Below are 18,197 nucleotides of genomic sequence, written 5' to 3'. Positions count from 1 at the left end.
CGTAACCAATGCCATTTCATACCAAACTAGTGATATTTAGCTTCATATTTCTTTATAGACTTATTTTGCAAGTATTTATTTTCATCTTGCTTTGTTATGGTGTGGTTCGACTTCTGGTGGTATGAATCACTTTTCTTTGAAAAATCTTGAGTATATGCTTCATGATCTAGATAATTTTTTTTTTTTTTTTAGCAAGTCTATGTCGGCAACCATGGATTCTTTTGATGAAAAGGGATTTCATTCGCTTCAGGGAATGAAATAGAACCGATTGGATGAGACTGGTGATTTTTTTATTAATAACTCATTTTTCTCAGCCACTAGAAAACAAGATATTAGTTCAAATACATAGTGAACATTTGCACTGGATATTGCTACTACAGGAACATATTCGAAACGTGAATTTGTTATATGTTTCATTTCAAACATATCATCATTGGTGGCTTTTGTTTCTCTACAGAATTTCAAATGTACAACTTTAGGTGTATTTAATCATAACGAGCTTTTGGGTGAATCACATTCTTCTAGTACACGTATTACTCCCTTAAACTACCCTATAGAATCAATGGATAATTTATTGTGAGATACTCAATTTTCAATAAAATTATTGATTTAGAGTGATCACTCAGGAATGCTTTATTGCTTCACTTAATTGTATTGAATAAGAAAGAAATATTTAAAATCGAACTAACATATAGAAGACAAAATTATTCGTCGCATTGATATGATAATATTATACTCTATATAATATCACATAGATCATATCAAAATTTTATAGAATGATTTTTATCGCAATAAACATATATCAATATTTATAGAATAAAAACTTACAGTGGTCCAGAAATGGTTCACAAATATCTTACCAAAGATCAAAAGAACACAACGGTTAGTTAGAGTCTCGTGCTGATAACGTGTTGTAAAACTAAAGAAAAGTAACAAGAGAACTGAATGATTGTAATATATGAAACTAGTTCTTCAAGAACTCAATATTATTTCTCTCAACATTCTTACTGTCTATCTACAACAAATCCTCCTCAAGACTCCCTTTTATAGACATGGGAAGATACATTACATTAAATATATACGTGAACTTAGGGAATGAAAATACATGAATGAAGAGGATACATCAACATTGAAAATAGGAAGACATGAATGTGTCAGAATTATAATGATCATCTATCAAATACATAGAATGTATTTTACTACATTTATATATTTACAACAATAACCATATTTTAAATTAAAGATATTTTATAAAACGATGTTAATTTTATAAATGATTTTACAAAAATATTCTTTATTTAAAATAAAATTGTGTAAAAAATTATAAAAAAAAAAGTTCTGCGTGTATATTTGTTCTCATTGCTGTCATGTTGGTCATCCATTTGTTGTATGGTAAGCATAACATTTTAAAGGCAGTCAAAGTTAAGGTGATATATACATTTTATACGTACATTGTTTGGATAGTAAGATAAGATAGTTTTAGATGAATTAAATAAAATATTATTAAAATATTATTTTTTAATATTATTATTATTTTAAAGCTTGAAAAAATTAAATTTTTTATTATATTTTGTATGGTAATTCAAGAAAGTTATAATAATAAGATGAGATGTGATCGTTTCTCTATCCAAACAAACCCTTAACACTTATCTAAACTAAAATTTTAAAGATCTATTCAAATGAAATATTGGAGCTTTCCAATCAATTTAATTAATGACCCGTTAATAAGTAAATAGGCCATTTACATGTGTATTAATAGTGATGACTGTAACCACTGATATTCAAACATTGTAATCAACCATATATTATAGAGATGGGCCTCGTTTGTTTTCAGGAAACATCTCATCTCATCTCATCTCATCTCACTTCATCATTACAACTTTTCTAAATCTCTACACAAAATAAAATAAACAATTCAACTTTTTCAAATCCCAAAACAAAAATAATATTAAAAAATATATTCTAACAATATTTTATTCAACTTTTTAACTTTAATCTCATCTCATCTCTGAAAACAAACGAGCCCTAAGACTCTCGTAAGTTTTTATCCAAACTTGAGAGTCTCGAATAAAAGAAAGATAGACACATCAAGTAGATTATATAATATTTATAGTTGCTATTATTTGAGGTTCTCAAATTCAAAAACTTTTTTTCACATTTACAGATATTCACCTATGATGGCAATTTAAGATTAAAAAATATTATTTAAAAGTTAGTGTACAAAATATACTTCTATTTTATTAACATTACAAGACTTGATTTGTTAAAAAAAGTTTAAAACTAAAATCTCAATCATTATACTTTTATAGATTTGGGACCCAAAAATAAGGGGCTTATGAGTAGTGTATATGAAGCCCACAAACCCACAAGTTGCTTCAGGCTACCGTTAGATACTGATGTTCAGTGGATTTAAACGAAATCCAGATCTGAAAAGTTCAGCCCAATAGTTTTGTAGTAGTGAAACCAAAGTCCAATTGGTTTAAAAATGCATCTATATTCATTTAAATATATATATATATATATATACACATTAGCATTAGGGTAACGTCCAAAGGACGTTTGTCTAATTTAGTTAATTAAGAATATTATCATATTTAAATTATGTTAAAATTTTAATTATTTATATAGTTTTACTTTTTTTTTAAAATTATTTAACAAAATTTTATCATTTATCTAATAATAAAAGATTAATACTTTATAAATTAAATTTGATAATTTATTTATGACATGATATTTATATGTTAATTATCTATTTTAAATTAATTTAAATCAGTATTTAAATTTTTATTATTGAATCAAATTTAGAGACCTATGATGAAGGGTTGGATTTAAATCTCAAAAACTTTAATTATTTATATATTAAATTTGATAATTTATTTATGATATGATATTTATATGTTAATTATCTATTTTAAATTAATTTAAATTAGTATTTAAATTTTTATTATTAAATCAAATTTAGAGATTTATGATGAAGGGTTGGATTTAAATATCAAAAATTTTAATATTTTATAAATTAAATTTGATAATTTATTTATGATATGATATTTATATATTAATTAATTATTTTAAATTAATTTAATCGGTATTTAAATTTTCGCCATTGGATCAAATTTAGAGATTATGATGAAGGGTTGGATTTAAATCCGAAAACCTTCATTTTTCCCTCACTCTCTCACTCTCTCTCTCTCTCTCTCTCTCTATCTCCATATCTCTCCTTCCGCTCAATCGCGTCCTCCCTCTCTCTCACGCGATCTCCTCCCTCAAGCAGCCGTGCGCCACCGTGCGGTGTCATCGACCACATCACCGGCTTCCCCTCACGCCGGCGACCAAACCCCACCGTCGAAGTCCCTTGGCAGCTCCTCTCTTCCGCGCGCATCTTCTCTCTCTCTCTCACCCGATCTCCTCCTTCAAGCAGCCCAACGCTGCGTTGTGCCATCTTGCGGTGTAATCGACCACCTCATCGGCTTCCCCTCACGCCGGTGAGCAAACCCCACCCTCGAAGCCCCTTGGCAGGTCCTCTCTCAGCCACACGCAACCAACCCGAAATGGGTTTCGACGCACGAGTTTCTCCCTGTAGCGTCGCTGTTGGCCACCCCTACGCCACCGCACCACGACCACCAGCCTCATCCTTCGCCGACGACCCCTCCTCTTCCTCCTTTCCTCCAGCCGAAGCCCTAGCTCCTGCCTTCTCTCTTCACGGATCTGTTAATTTGTGATTTGTGTGGTAATTTTGTGATTTGTGTGGAAATTTGTTTCGTAATTCTGTGATTTGTGTGGAAATTTATTTGGTAATTTTGTGATTTGTGTGATGATTTTGCAGAGAGGGACGTAAGGGGAAGTGGTGATTTTCTTGTGAGGTAGAGAGGGACGTGTGTGTGGTGATTTTGTGGTGAATTTGCAGAGAGGGACGTAAGGGGAAGTGGAGATTTTGCTGTAAGGTAGAGAGGGACGTGAAGGGAGGAAGAAAACGTAAAATAAGTTACTGTTCATCTCACTGTTCCTGGAACGATAGACACTTTTAAGTATAAGGAGATATATAATAAATTTGCTATTTACAAGTCGATGACCAAGCACATTATTTATTGAGATATTTTATAATGACTAGTGTTATTTAGAGGATTTTACACCTTACACCATTCGAATAGTATAATTTGATTTCTAATATTTAAATTTTAAAATTTATTTTCTAAATTAAATTATATCACGAGGACGATGTGTGATGTAAATACCTTCAAGTATAATTATTATTTTATAATTATTAAAATAATCAATATTTTTTATGTTAGCTGATATGAGCGGAATGTGTATGGATATATCAAATATATTTTTTTTACCCTTCAACTGTAGGACGTTTTACACAAGTTATCACGCTTCTTCTTATTATTAAAATTTTTATCTAAATGATTAGATTTACTGAAAATATCATTTAAAACTAAAAAAAGTAAAAAAAAAAAATCAATACTTTTTTATGCTAATTTATGGTTAAAGCTCCCACATGGTAATGCTTGTATGTGTGAATGAGCATACTAGCAAATATATAATTTCTTTTATTTTTTATTCTAACTAAAAGATAATTTATTAAGGTTAATAGTTTTTTTTTTTCTCGGCAAATAAGCATTTATAGATAAACTAACGGATACATGATACAAGTTCAATGGGGTAGGAATCCTCTACAATCTTCTTAAAACCAACACACATTACAATAATATCATGTGATAAATATAATATCACAATAATATCACTATAATATCATGTGATAAATATTATAATGATTTTATTTTTTATTTATATTTAATAGTGATAAATATTATAGTAATTTTATTGTTTATTTATATATAATAGTCATAAATATTATAGTAACTTTATTTTTTATTTCTATTTAATAGTGATAAATATTATAGTGATTTTATTTTTTATTTATATATAATAGTCATAAATATTATAGTGACTTTATTTTTTATTTCTATTTAATAGTGATAAATATTATAGTGATTTTATTTTTTATTTATATTTAATAGTGATAAATATTATAGTGATTTTTGGAGAGACTTTGGTACAAAGATGGTTCATTGTGTTTGGCATGTGAAATATTTTTATCAGTACGAGAATACTTGGAAAGTGTTGAGAAGACTTTGCTACCCAAACGTAGCCACTCGTAAGTTTTTATCCAAACTTAAGAGTCTTGAGTAAAAAAAAGATAGACACATCAAGTGGATTATACCATATTTTTGAAGTTCTCAAATTCAAAAACTTTTTTCCACATTTACAAATATCCACATATGCTGGCAATTTAAGATTAAAAAATATTATTTAAAAGTTAGTGTGCAAAACACATCTTTATTTTATTGACATGACAAGACTTAATTTGTTAAAAAAAATTTAAAATTTAAATCTCAATCATTATACTTTTATAGATTTTTTAGAGCCCAAAAATAAGGGGCTTATGAATAGTGTATATGAAGCCCACAAACCCACGTGTTGCTTCAGGCTACCGTCAGATACTGATGTTCAGTGGATTTAAACGAATTCCAGATCTGAAAAGTTCAGCCCAATAGTTTTGTAGTAGTGAAACCAAAGTCCAATTGGTTTAAAATTGCATCTATATTCATTTAAATATATATATAATAAGTTTTGCTATTTACAAGTCGATGACTAAACACATTATTTATTGAGGATATTTTATAATGACTAGTGTTTTTTGGAGGCATTTATACCATACACAATTCAAATAGTATAATTTGATTTCTAAAATTCAAATTTTAAATTTTTTTTAAATTAAATTATATCACGTGGATAATGTGTGATGTAAATACCTTCAAGTATAGTTATTATTTTATAATTATTAAAATAATCAATATTTTTTATGTTAGCTGATATGAGCGTAGTGTGTATGGATATATCAAATATTTTTTTTTTACCCTTCAACTATAGGACGTTTTACACAAGTTATCATGCTTCTTCTTATTATTAAAATTTTTATCTAAATGATTAGATTTACTGAAAATATCATTTAAAACTAAAAAAAAGTTAAAAAAAACCAATATTTTTTTTATGCTAATTTATGGGTAAAGCTTCCACATGATAATGCTTGTATGTGTGAATGAGCATACTAGCAAATATATATTTTCTTTTATTTTTTATTCTAACTAAAAGATAATTTATTAAGCTTAATAGTTTTTTTTTCCTCGGCAAGTAAGCATTTATAGATAAACTAACGGATATATGACACAAGTTCAATGGGGTGGGAGTCTCTTATAGTCTTTCTAAAGCCAACACACATTACAATACAAAAGTAAAAAAAAAAAAGAGGGTGATTGGAGCAAAAAACTTGACTCCCACCTAATTCCCACGAGGGGAGACTGCTTCGTGACGATTTTTAAATAGTCTGATGAATAGACTATTAAACTGCAGTTAAAAGCCACAAGATAAAGGGATGTGCTGCAATGTGTTGGTCTGGACTGACTGGAAGGAACTGTCACATTCACTTTCATTTAATCTTTGGTTAGGGAAAGCAGGAACATAGTGTAGCAACCAAAAATTAATATGAATTGCAGGCGAGGGGCACCACTGGCTATGGCGGTGCGTGCAATACACACGCCACACCTGGAGAGGGTTGAAAGGACGGAACAAGAAGATTTGACGCCGCTGATCCCGACGGTGCAGTACGTGGTGGAAGGAAGCTTCCGTAGTCGTCTGCGCGTGAAACTCGTGCACGACATAGATCGCGCGTGAAGTTTACATGCCGCTTGAATGTACAAATTTCTTATGCTGTCTTGAAGATCGGTGCCTAGGGAGGTTGATGGAGGGGCACATGTCGGACTTTACTCACCGGAAAGTAACATGTCAACTAGTTTTGATGCAACCAGTGAAAAGCTAACATAAAAATTAGGGAAAAAAAACCTAAATAGAGACTAAGGTTGGCGAGGGAGGGAGGTGGGTGAAGCCAAAGCTTCAACCCCCACCCCCTAGCGAACGGATCAATCTCCTGGAAGCGGCGATTGATTTATGAAAACGATAGAGGAAACCTTCGCTAGATATTCACTCAATTGAAAATGAAGTGAAAGTTAAGTTTAATAGTTAAAAACGTTGTGCATACCTATTTTTCCTCGTCTTAATGGTTGGACTTTTATTGAAAATATTTTTTCCCCGATTCCTAATGGCTTTAGAGGTGATACTTTTATTTCTTTACCTCATTTCCTTTTTATTCAGCTTAAAATAATTAAAAAAATACAATTTATAATTTTAAAATGTATAAATTCTGCATATTTCTTTTTAAAAGTAATAAATAAATTTAAATTTTATGTTAAAAAAATTATTTTTAATAATAAATTCATTTTTATTAAAAAAAAAAACGGAATGCAATATGAATCTGTATATATAACACTATTTATTATTAAAGTACAAGAAATAATGACCCGAAGGGATCAAGCTGTCCCAAATTAGACCGACATAGAACTTCCAGCAAAGAATTACATCCTATCACGCCAAGGACAGGCACGTTGATTGGTGAGCTAAATATCTATGAGATACGTGCACGCTTGACAAACCATTTTAGGCCTGATTTATATTCAAATTTAAAATTTTAAAATCTCATCTTTATAATTTTTTTAAATTTTTATATAAAATAAAATAAATAATTGAATTTTTTAAAAATTTAAAATAAAAATAATATTAAAAAATATATTTTAATAATATTTTATTTAATTTTTTAATTTTAATCTCAAATCTTATTTCATCTCATCTCTAAAAACAAACAAGACCTTAATTTCTCTTTCTTTTTTTTTTTGAATGAGAATTTTAATTTCTCTTTCAAATCTATTGAATGTAATATCATGTGACATATACAACAAATCTTTTTATCCCCTTAAAATTTTAGAATAATTGATAATTTTACATAATATCATGATAAAAATATTTAATTCGGATTCTAATTTTATACTTCATTTCATTAATTAAATATTTAATATATTTAACCCACTTATTAAAAAAAAATGGGTTCACATGTAAAAAAGAATGTTAAGAATATAAAATTTTTTGATCAACTTAAACTTTTACAATATAATTCTTTCATCCAAAGAAGTTTTGTTTTTTCTCTCTTCTTATTTTGTTTTTTTTTTTTCAAGGGCTTAAATTTAAGAGTAATGTTTACTGTACTAAGATTTCACTACAAACTTATATGTCATCAATCAAAATTCTAAATTAAAAAGTCAAGTCAATATTTATTATATTGATAACATGTTACCAATTACACAGTTTTAATTTGTAAGATTTCTATAGTAAATTTGCAATACGTTAATTTTATATCTTTTTAAATTTGGGGTCTTAGAGAAAAGAATAATATTAGATACAGTCTTAAGATATTCTGTTCAAAACTATTAAAAAAATATTTTTTTCTGTGAGTCTCAAGTTTACTCTTTTTTTTTAATAAAAGAATGCGTGAGATTTGCACACCCTAACACTGTAAATATCATTTCTTAAGTTTTAATGCCATAGCATATTGTGATCTATACCGCATATTCACACTCCATGACTATTGTCCTAGAGACAAGCATTGATCTGTACGGTGCATGCATACGGTTCGAAGCCGAGTAAATTAGCTCAACTTGTATGAATTGTTATTGCAAAATTCATTAGGTATCAATGGAGTACGAATTATAAAGTATTTCAATGGTATCACAACATGTTATATAATTAAAATTGCTTATTTAGGTATCAATTTTAATTTACACAACGTTATAATATGATAGAAGAATATTTAACAACAAAAAGATTTTATAAAAATATATTTATAAATTGAAGTGTCTTGATGTGGTACGTGATATTGTAAAGTAGATTTAACGGATCACGTGAAGTCACGTAAATTTATAAATTTATTTTTGTGAAATTTCTTTATAACTATAATATTTCTCTATATAATACAGATAAGAGTACAGAATAACCTCGTTCACTTTCACAAAATTTTTATCTCATTTAATCATTACAATTTTCTTAAATTATCATATAATAAAATAAATAATTCAACTTTTTAAATCTAAAAATAAAAATAATATTAAAAAAAATATTATAACAATATTTTATTCAACTTTTAACTTTTATATCGATTCATCTTATCTCATATGTGAAAACAAATGAGGTTATTTTTATCTCAATTCTCATATTATTTAATAATTACTTTTGTGACTTGATTGATTATTTAGAATCAAAATAATAAACAAAGAATTTGGTACTAAGGAATAATTGTTGGGAAGAAAATTACCTAACACAGCTCACTTGTGGGCCTATTTTTGGGAATGAAACATCTATTTCAACTACGCATAACACCTTTTTCATTTTTGTTTGTGTTCTTTCTGCTGTTTTTTGACTTTTTTTTTTTTTTTTTTTCACTTTGCTATGCTTGTGATCTTATCGTGTTCCATCTCCATCTTCCTTTGTTCTGCAACAACTGAAACCTAAAGAAGCATCTTCAAAAAGGGATGGGGTTGGTCTTTCAGTAGCAGCTGGAGTAGTTCCCAGATCTTTTTCAGCTTCTCTTTTGCTGTTTTAGGATTGAACATGTTACCTTATTTATATGAAAGATCCATCCTCTCTGAATGGCCGTTAGATTAACAAAGACATGATGGCTGCTGCTTTTGGTCGTCCTAAAAAGAAGCTTCCTCCAACTGCTATCAGAAGAAACTCAGAGAGCAGCAGCTTCCTACTACTTTCTGCAACCAGCCTTGCCTCTGTTGAATCTCTATCCATGCCTCTTGTCCGTACCTCTCTCTCTCTCTCTCTCTCATTTTCTGTGTGGTGTTTTCTGGTCTTATATATGTTTGGTAATTTGTTCAGAACAGGTCCAGGAAGTTGTTCTTTCAGCAGACATTCGATGTGCAGAATGTCAAAGGAGAGTTGCTGATATAATGTCCAGAATGAATGGTGAGTTTTCCATGTTTTTGTTTTTTTCTGGGAAATTTTGGTCTCAACACCCTTAATTCATGTACTTCCTAGTACTTAGGTTTAGGATTCGAATAATTATAGGAAAGAAAAATCAGTTCATGTACTATGAGTTCATTAAAAAGAGAATGGCAAAAGGTTATGACTAGACATGTTATCCTTATTATCTCTTGTAAAGGAAATAACAAAACAGTGATTTTGCCTAAAATGGGAGGTAAAGAGAACTGTTTATTTTTAGGAATCATTTATTATTATTAATAATAATATTATTATTATTTGAGTTGTCAATGGTATTGATGGCATTTGTTCTTCTCTTTCACTTGTCCTGATCTTCTTGGAACTTTGCTTTGAGGGAACTCCTCATAAAAAGATGCTTTCTATGCACTAAAAAAGAGTAGAAAAAGGGAGAAAAAAAAAAGAAGAATGGGAAATAGTATGTGATCTAATTAAGCTTTACAAATATTAGAGGAATTACTTAATATAAGGATTAAGATCCTCTACAATTTTCTTATCTAAACACATTTTATAATTCGTTGTTTTCTGTAAAATCCCATTGATCAGTTTATGATCAATATTTATAGGTGGTTTGTATTCGGAAGTCATTTCAAGTCATCTCAACTCATCTCACTACTATTTATTACTATTCATCAACTTTAACTCACAAATTTCACTACTATTCACAACTCATCTCACTACTATTCACAACTCATCTCAACTCATCTCAACTCATCTTCGAATCCAAATGACACCTTAGAGGAATTACTTACAGATCAACGATTAAGATCCCCAATCTACAATTTTCTGACATAAATACGTTCTATTATCCATAAGAGATAGACATAGATCGTAGATCCAACAAAATTAAATGGTACCATAAACAACGTGTGGACTCCAATATTAATTACAGTGGAATCTACATATTGTATATAAATGTGAGAATGATATTTTTTGTGAAAATAGAATAGGAATGATCTTAATGTACTCATCATTTGGCAGAGATACAGTCAGTGGTGGTGAATTTGTTGGAGAAAAAGGTGATACTAAGATGTAAGAATGCAAGTGCTGGCAAAGCATCCACACAAGAGCAAGCTGTTGCTACCATATACAGGAATCCTCTTAGCAAAGTTGCCATTATCAGGCGGATTTTCCGCTCTTCTCGATGATATATGCATGATTACTAATACTCTCTTAGGCCATGAATAAAAAAGTTTCTATTTTCATTGATGATGAATAAATCAAATATGTATGTAGTTGGTTTTTAGTTTGCTTGCCTTTAAAGCCAAGAGAGATGAGTAATTAGTTTAATTTTTGCAACATAATTAAAGAGCCTGCATGTTTAATTGGTTTATTTTTATTTTTATTTTTTTTAAAAAAAGATAGACTATTTCAACTTTCCATCTAATGATTATGTACCCAAAAAAATCAAAATAAAGTTTTAAAAAAAATACAATAAAGGCTCGTTTGGATGTTGACTTGAGTTGAGATGAGTTGAATTCTTTTTGAATAATAGTGAGTTGAGATGGCGGAATAAGTTTTGTGGGACCCACCTAAGATGAATTAGATGTATTTAGATGTTAAGATGAGTTTATATATATTTATGAGAAGTTGAAAATGTTGTGGGTCTACGTGTAAAAATATATTGAATTGAAAAAGGTTATGAGTCTCATGTGTAAATAGGTTTTGAGTTGAGATGAGTTTAGTGATTTAAGAGTTGAGTATTTGATGTTAGACTCAGCTTAAAATTAGACTGATAGTCTAAGTTCCAAACATGGCCTAAAAGTTACTATTAAAAAATTATATTCAAAAAAATTTTCAAGTTTGACATATATTTTTCAAAATCTTCTCTCTTTTCACATAACCCAATTAACAATATTTCTTAAAAAGTTCTCACATTTTCTAAAATTGGAAACCAAACATGACCAAACCTTCACGAAATAAAAAAGACTTCGTCCTAAAGAATATCTCAAGTATTCCGAATACTCCACTACTATTTATTATTTTATTATTACTTTTCACATACTTTTTACTACTATTCAATATTATATTATTACTTTTTTATTATTATTCACAACTCTTTTCAACACTTCTCAATACCCAAACGCAAGTTATTTCCATTTACCGGTTATTGGGTGGCTTGACGTTTTAAGTAAAACTTTTAAATAATGATACATTTTAAGTCGTTGAGTAGGTATGACTGGGAATGACAAAATTTAAAAAGAAAACAAAAATCATTTATCAATAAGAAAATATCATTATGTTGCATGAAGTAAGTAAATATGCGAAAACCTTATATAGCATACGAAGGAAGTATGTAATGCTTTTATTTGCACTATGATATAAAAAAGATGATCAGGCTTTTTGGTTCAAATTGAATCTATCATCCTTCACAATGTGAGCTATACTTGGTGAACAATCATTCATCCGGAATCTCTCTAAAACTTTATTAATATAGGTTTCCTGAGACAGACTCAAGATACCTCGAAATCTGTCTCTATGAATTTTAATGCCAATGGCATAAGATGTCTCACCTATATCTTTCATATCAAAATTTTTAGAGAGGAATTGTTTCACCTCATGCAGCAAACCCTTATCATTGATTGCTAGCAAAATGTCATCCACATATAAAACAAGAAAACAGATTTTACTCCCACTGACCTTCTGGTATATACATTGATCCATAATATTTTCTACAAAACTGAATGAAGAAATTACATTATGAAATTTCAAATACCACTGGCGGGATGCTTGTTTTAAACTGTATATGGATTTCTTGAACTTGCAAACCAATTGCTCACATCACTAGAGGGGAATCCTTTAAACTGTTTCATGTAAACCTCCTCCTCTAGATCTCCATTGAGAAATGATGTTTTCACATCTATTTGTTGCAATTCTAAGTCAAAATGGGCTACTAATGCCAAAATAACATGCAAAGAATCTTTCTTAGATACAGGAGAGAAAATCTCCGTGTAATCGATTCATTCTTTCTGAGTGAATTCCTTAGCAACTAGTCTTGCCTTGTATCTCTCAATGTTGCCCAATGAGTCTTTCTTTGTCTTAAAGACCCATTTACATCCAATGTCTTTTACACCATTAGGCAACTCAACAAGATCTCAGACTGCGTTACTCTTCATAGAATTCATCTCTTCCTTCATGGCATTGTATCATAATTCTGATTCTTTGCAACTCATGACTTGTGAAAAGAACTCGGAATCATTTTCAGCTCCAATGTTATAGTCAAATTTTTGCAGATACACAACATAATCATTAGGAATTGCTGATCTCCTTGTTCTAATAGATATTCTTAATGTTGTACCATCATCTTCCTGAGAAGTATGTGGTTCAACTTGTAGTTCAAGAGTTGTTGGGTTCAAGAGTTGCCAACAACTCTTGAACTACCTGATCTACTGGAATGTTGTCAACAGCTTGTGGAATTTCAATGATTGGTCGTTCAACACCAGTTTGTACTTGAGTGGTGCTGTAAACAATAACCAATTTATCACTTGAGGTGGAAGGTTGAGATTCTGAATGATTATTTTCAGAAACTACGTTCGTGGTTTGATCGCTCCCACTGATCAAGTCATTTTCAAGAAACTTTGCATTTCTTGATTCCACAATCCTAGTACTGTGAGATGGACAATAAAATCTGTAACCCTTATACCTTTCAGCATATCCAATGAAATACCCACTAATGGTCATTGGGTCTAGTTTTTTCTCTTGTTGATTATAAATCCTCACCTCAGACGGGCATCCCCAAACGCGCATATGTCGTAAACTCGGTTTCCAACCTTTCCATAATTCAAATGGCATTTTAAGAACATCCTTGGTTGGAACTCGGTTTAATATATACACTGTCGTCTTAAGTGTTTCAGCCCACAAGGATTTAGGAAGATTGGAGCTGCTAAGCATACTCAGCACCATGTCCAATAATGTTCGATTTCTTCTTTCTGCTACACCATTCTGGTCCGGTGAACCAGGCATGGTGTATTAGGCAACAATCACATGCTCTTGAAGAAACTTTGCAAATGGCCCAGGTGCTTGTCCATCCTCTTTATATCTACCATAATATTTTCCACCTCTATCTGATCTCACGATCTTAATTTGCTTACCGCACTGTTTCTCTACTTCAACCTTAAAGATCTTAAAGGCATCTAATGCTTCGTTTTTGTTATGAAGCATGCAGAGATACATATATCGTGAGTAATCATCTATAAAAGAGATGAAGTATTTTTGGCCATGTGAGTCCATGTCTGGACTACATATATCAGTAAGTATGATCTCTAATATGTCTGAACTCCTTTTGTCACCTTTCTTTGACTTGTTGGTCTGCTTTCCCTTTTTGCAGTCCACACAAGTCTCAAAATCAGTAAAATCCAGAGTATTAAGTACCCATTCATTTACTAATCTTTTAATTCTATCTATGGAGATATGACCTAATCTCCGGTGTCACAATTTAGAGGAATCCTCATTAATAACACACCTTTTAGTACCAGTGTGAACATGCATTGTATCATAAGTGACATTGTTTTGTAAATTAATGCAGTAAAGACCATCAGACAAAGTATCATTCCCAACACAATCAGATTTAAAAAATAAACTGAATGATGAATTTGAAAAATTAAAGAAATATTCAAAAGGTACAAGTCTTGAAACTGAAATCAAGTTTCTAGAAAAACTTGGAACATAAAAGGTCTTTTCCAATTTTAAAACAAAACTACTAGATAAAATTAAATAGCAAGTTTCTATAGCTTCCACATGCGGGCCCATTTAGTTTCTTGAAAAGATGCTTTGCTCACTTCCCACTGGCTTCTTTAGATTTTGCAAACCCTGCAAGGAATTTGAAATGTGGATTGTTGATCCAGAATCAATCCACCATGTATTAATATTGACATTAACCATATTAGATTCATAACAAACAAATGAGGTTGGATTACCTTTGTCTGTAAGCCATTTCTAAAATTTGGCGCATTACTTCTTCATATGTCCTTTCTTTTTATAGAAGAAATACCTGGAATCTTTCTTAATACCACTTTAGGGAGGTATTTTGCCTTTTTCCTTTCTGATTGGCTTGAGATTTGCCCTTTCCACACGTTGCCAGCATTACACTCTCACCCTGTTCCATCATCAGTCTCCCTTCCTCTTGAACACACATGGTCATGAGTTCATTAAGTGATCATTTATCCTTATGTGTGTTGTATGAGATTTTGAAGGGTCCATATTGATGCGGGAGGGTGTTCAGGATGTAGTGCACCTGGAAGGACTCCGACATTTCAACCTCGAGTTTCTTCAATTGAGCCACATTGTCCCTCATTTGTATGATGTGCTTACGCACACCTTTCACACTGGTGAGCCTCAGGGATGAGAACTTCATGATTATAGTGCTTGCTAGTGCCTTGTCGGAAGTGACAAATTGTTCATCAATGGCTTTTAGCAAGTCTCGGACCTTTTCATGCTGATTGACAGAACCACGAATACCAGCAGAAATTCTAGTACTAATGAACATCATGCTGAGGCGATTAGATCGCTCCCATCGCTCATAAAGCGCGATGTCCGCTGTAGTGCTGGTATCAGTGAGTGTTTGTGGTTCGTCTTTCCTAATAGCATAGTCAATGTTCATCCACCCTAAATGAAGAAGAACTATTTCCTTCCAGACCTTATAGTTATCTCCCTTAAGTTCAGGGATATCATAACGAATATCAGAAAAATTTACAAGTTGTGCGATTGCATAAAATTATAGATTACATGCTTACATTAAAACTGATGCCTAAGTAAAAAATATCTTATTTTACCAATGTAAATCATGCTTAAAAATTGAATCTAAAGACATAAAATTGCTTGTGGGCTAAATTTTTAATTCAAGTTGATTCAATTAATCTGTATGATAGAATTTTATCAAATTATTTACTTAATTCATAATTCTAAAGGGTATATTATGATTTGATATATATTCTATCTTAGATTAAACTTTTATGATAAAACTATCAAAGTATTTTCTAAATTCATAATTCCTGTGGGTAATTTATGAATAACTTGATATTTGACCCTAATTAATAATATAAATATAATAAAAATTCCTGTGGGATAAAATTTATTATATAGTATAATTAATTACAATTAATGTCTAATATTCTTTATGTGATCCTAATCAATCATAATAATTTTACTTAATTAAAGATGCTGTGGCTATTCTCTAATTAATTAAAATTATACGGATCACTAGATATGAAATTGCAATACCAGCTTAATATTATGAATTACATAATTTTAACTAATACTAATATGTTATTATTATGCACAAAATATTCATAATTAATATTATGCATAACTTTTAATTTCATGCCTTTAACTATATACTCATCCAAAAATTGCATGTATTAACATAGAGCAAAATTAATCAATTCATGCAAACTAAATATAAACATTATAAATAAATTTACACAACAATTATCCAAATTGCATATAATTAAATGAATTAAAAATTATAAGCACAAAGGGTGTGGGTCCAAAAAAACCCACTTTACAAACCATCTATAAAAGTGGAAAGATTTTATTTTATTTTTTTGAAAACTGATCCATATAAACGACATGTCATTTTTCCAGAACTGAAAAATGACATGACGTTTTCCTCATTGTTTAAAAAAAAAAAACAGGCCACGTAAACGACATGTCATTTTTATTAAACTTATAAATGACCTGTCTTTCTTCTCTACGGAATGATTGAGACCCAACTAAGCGACATGTCGTTTTACCAAAACTGAAAATGACTTGTCGTTTATTTTGCTATGCTGAATGAACACTGGCCAACTAAACAACATGTCGTTTTCTACAAAACTGAAAACGACATGTCGTTTATCTTTATACTTAATAAATGGATGCGAACTAAACGACGTGTCGTTTAACAACACTGAATGAAAGACTTCCTCCACTAAACGACATGTCGGTTTCAATAAGGCTGAAAACTACATGTCGTTTTGGTCGTCTTCAACCTCTAGACAGTTCTGCAAATCACGATTTTGGGACTATTTTTTACCTCAAAAAACACGTTTTTAATCATAGAAAGTCAGAAAAACTATTTCTACATGATTTCTAAACTTCGTTCGAATAAAAAACAGCTAGAAATCAAAACGCAAAAAATTTCAAAAATTTCGGCCAAAAACAGAGATGAACAGAGTAATTTTTTTAAACACCAAGACAGAGATAAATCCTGGCTCTGATACCAAATGAAAGCTTAAAACGATTCTCTAATGCGGAATAAACACTTTACAAACAAGAATTGACATGATCAATGACAAAAACATTACCTCTAGCCATTGATGCTCCTCACTGTTTTGCTGCGGTTTCTCAGGTGTTTGGCATTTCGAAACTCTACTCTACTCTATTTAGATGATGTAAGATTGAAAGTGATTGAGTGAGTGAGTCTGGGGACCAAACACAGTATTTATAGCCGAAGCATCCATCAAGCTTCGGTGCTACGTGTCCCACGTGCTCAGTTTTTTATAGGATTAGTTTTTACTTTTTATGAACGTGATGAACGTGATGAATAAGTCAGAATGGACCACTTCAAGGACTCCTAAACTTAAGGAAGCGAGAGACTCGTTCTCACGAACGGCCTCCGTGAGAAACAGTCAACATGATCACGAAGTATTAGGCATAACAAGCTGTTAGTTCATATATATATACAAAATACCTTCGATCCACCAACGTATATATATAGAATCAGGTTCCAAAATGAAGGAGAAGATCTTCAAACAGACATTAGTCCAAAAGTAGAAATGTGATCGGCAATTTCATATAAATATGACTAATTGATTATGGGCAATCGAGAAGGAAAGACTAAAGAGGAGTCTCTAAAATCTATTTTTATGTCGTTTAAATTGTTTATAACTGTCATTTGTAACCGTAGTACGTAGTTGAATAAAATAGTTATATATATATGTAATGAATAGTAGTGTGTTGTATTTATTTATGGGATAGATGTATGTCTTGTACATAGTGGCATGTGAGGTAATTTGTTGTCTGGTAAGTGGTTTCAATTAAAAGATTTAAAAAGACAATTAATGCTGAAGAGAAATGCAGCTTGCTGCTTACTTCTTTGTGTATATTTGATTGCTACAAGTCTAGTACATGAGTATTGGATTGCTACAGTAGTTACATAAACCTTATCTCTACATATATAAGTTTTAGATTGATCCTAATATAAGATAAGGAGTTATATATCTCTGTAACAATGAACTCTATACTTATCATCTGATATTTGGTCATCT

General features: G+C 30.6%; 1 protein-coding gene across 1 annotated transcript; it reads left to right on the top strand.

Moving 5' to 3' along the window:
* The first annotated feature begins 9,358 nt into the window (after window positions 1–9,358).
* Window positions 9,359–11,219, top strand: LOC121243958. The gene is made up of 3 exons (XM_041142015.1): window positions 9,359–9,751; window positions 9,837–9,918; window positions 10,933–11,219. Exons 1-3 carry the CDS (start codon window positions 9,617–9,619, stop codon window positions 11,097–11,099), a joined length of 384 nt encoding a protein of 127 aa, XP_040997949.1. The 5' UTR covers window positions 9,359–9,616; the 3' UTR covers window positions 11,100–11,219.
* Window positions 11,220–18,197: the final 6,978 nt, after the last annotated feature.

This window comes from Juglans microcarpa x Juglans regia, chromosome 8S (assembly GCF_004785595.1).
Source record: "Juglans microcarpa x Juglans regia isolate MS1-56 chromosome 8S, Jm3101_v1.0, whole genome shotgun sequence".
Lineage (NCBI taxonomy): Eukaryota > Viridiplantae > Streptophyta > Magnoliopsida > Fagales > Juglandaceae > Juglans > Juglans microcarpa x Juglans regia.
The sequence above is the reverse complement of the archived record's forward strand: the minus strand, read 5'-3'. Positions and strand labels throughout refer to the sequence as shown.

What these genes read in the sequence shown, in the direction of transcription:
- LOC121243958 (XM_041142015.1), top strand. Translation starts at nt 9,617, where the DNA reads ATGATGGCTGCTGCTTTTGGTCGTCCTAAAAAGAAGCTTCCTCCAACT. An exon ending in AATCTCTATCCATGCCTCTT is followed by an intron (nt 9,752 to 9,836) that starts GTCCGTACCTCT and finishes TGTTCAGAACAG; the next exon opens with GTCCAGGAAGTTGTTCTTTC. An exon ending in TATAATGTCCAGAATGAATG is followed by an intron (nt 9,919 to 10,932) that starts GTGAGTTTTCCA and finishes ATCATTTGGCAG; the next exon opens with AGATACAGTCAGTGGTGGTG.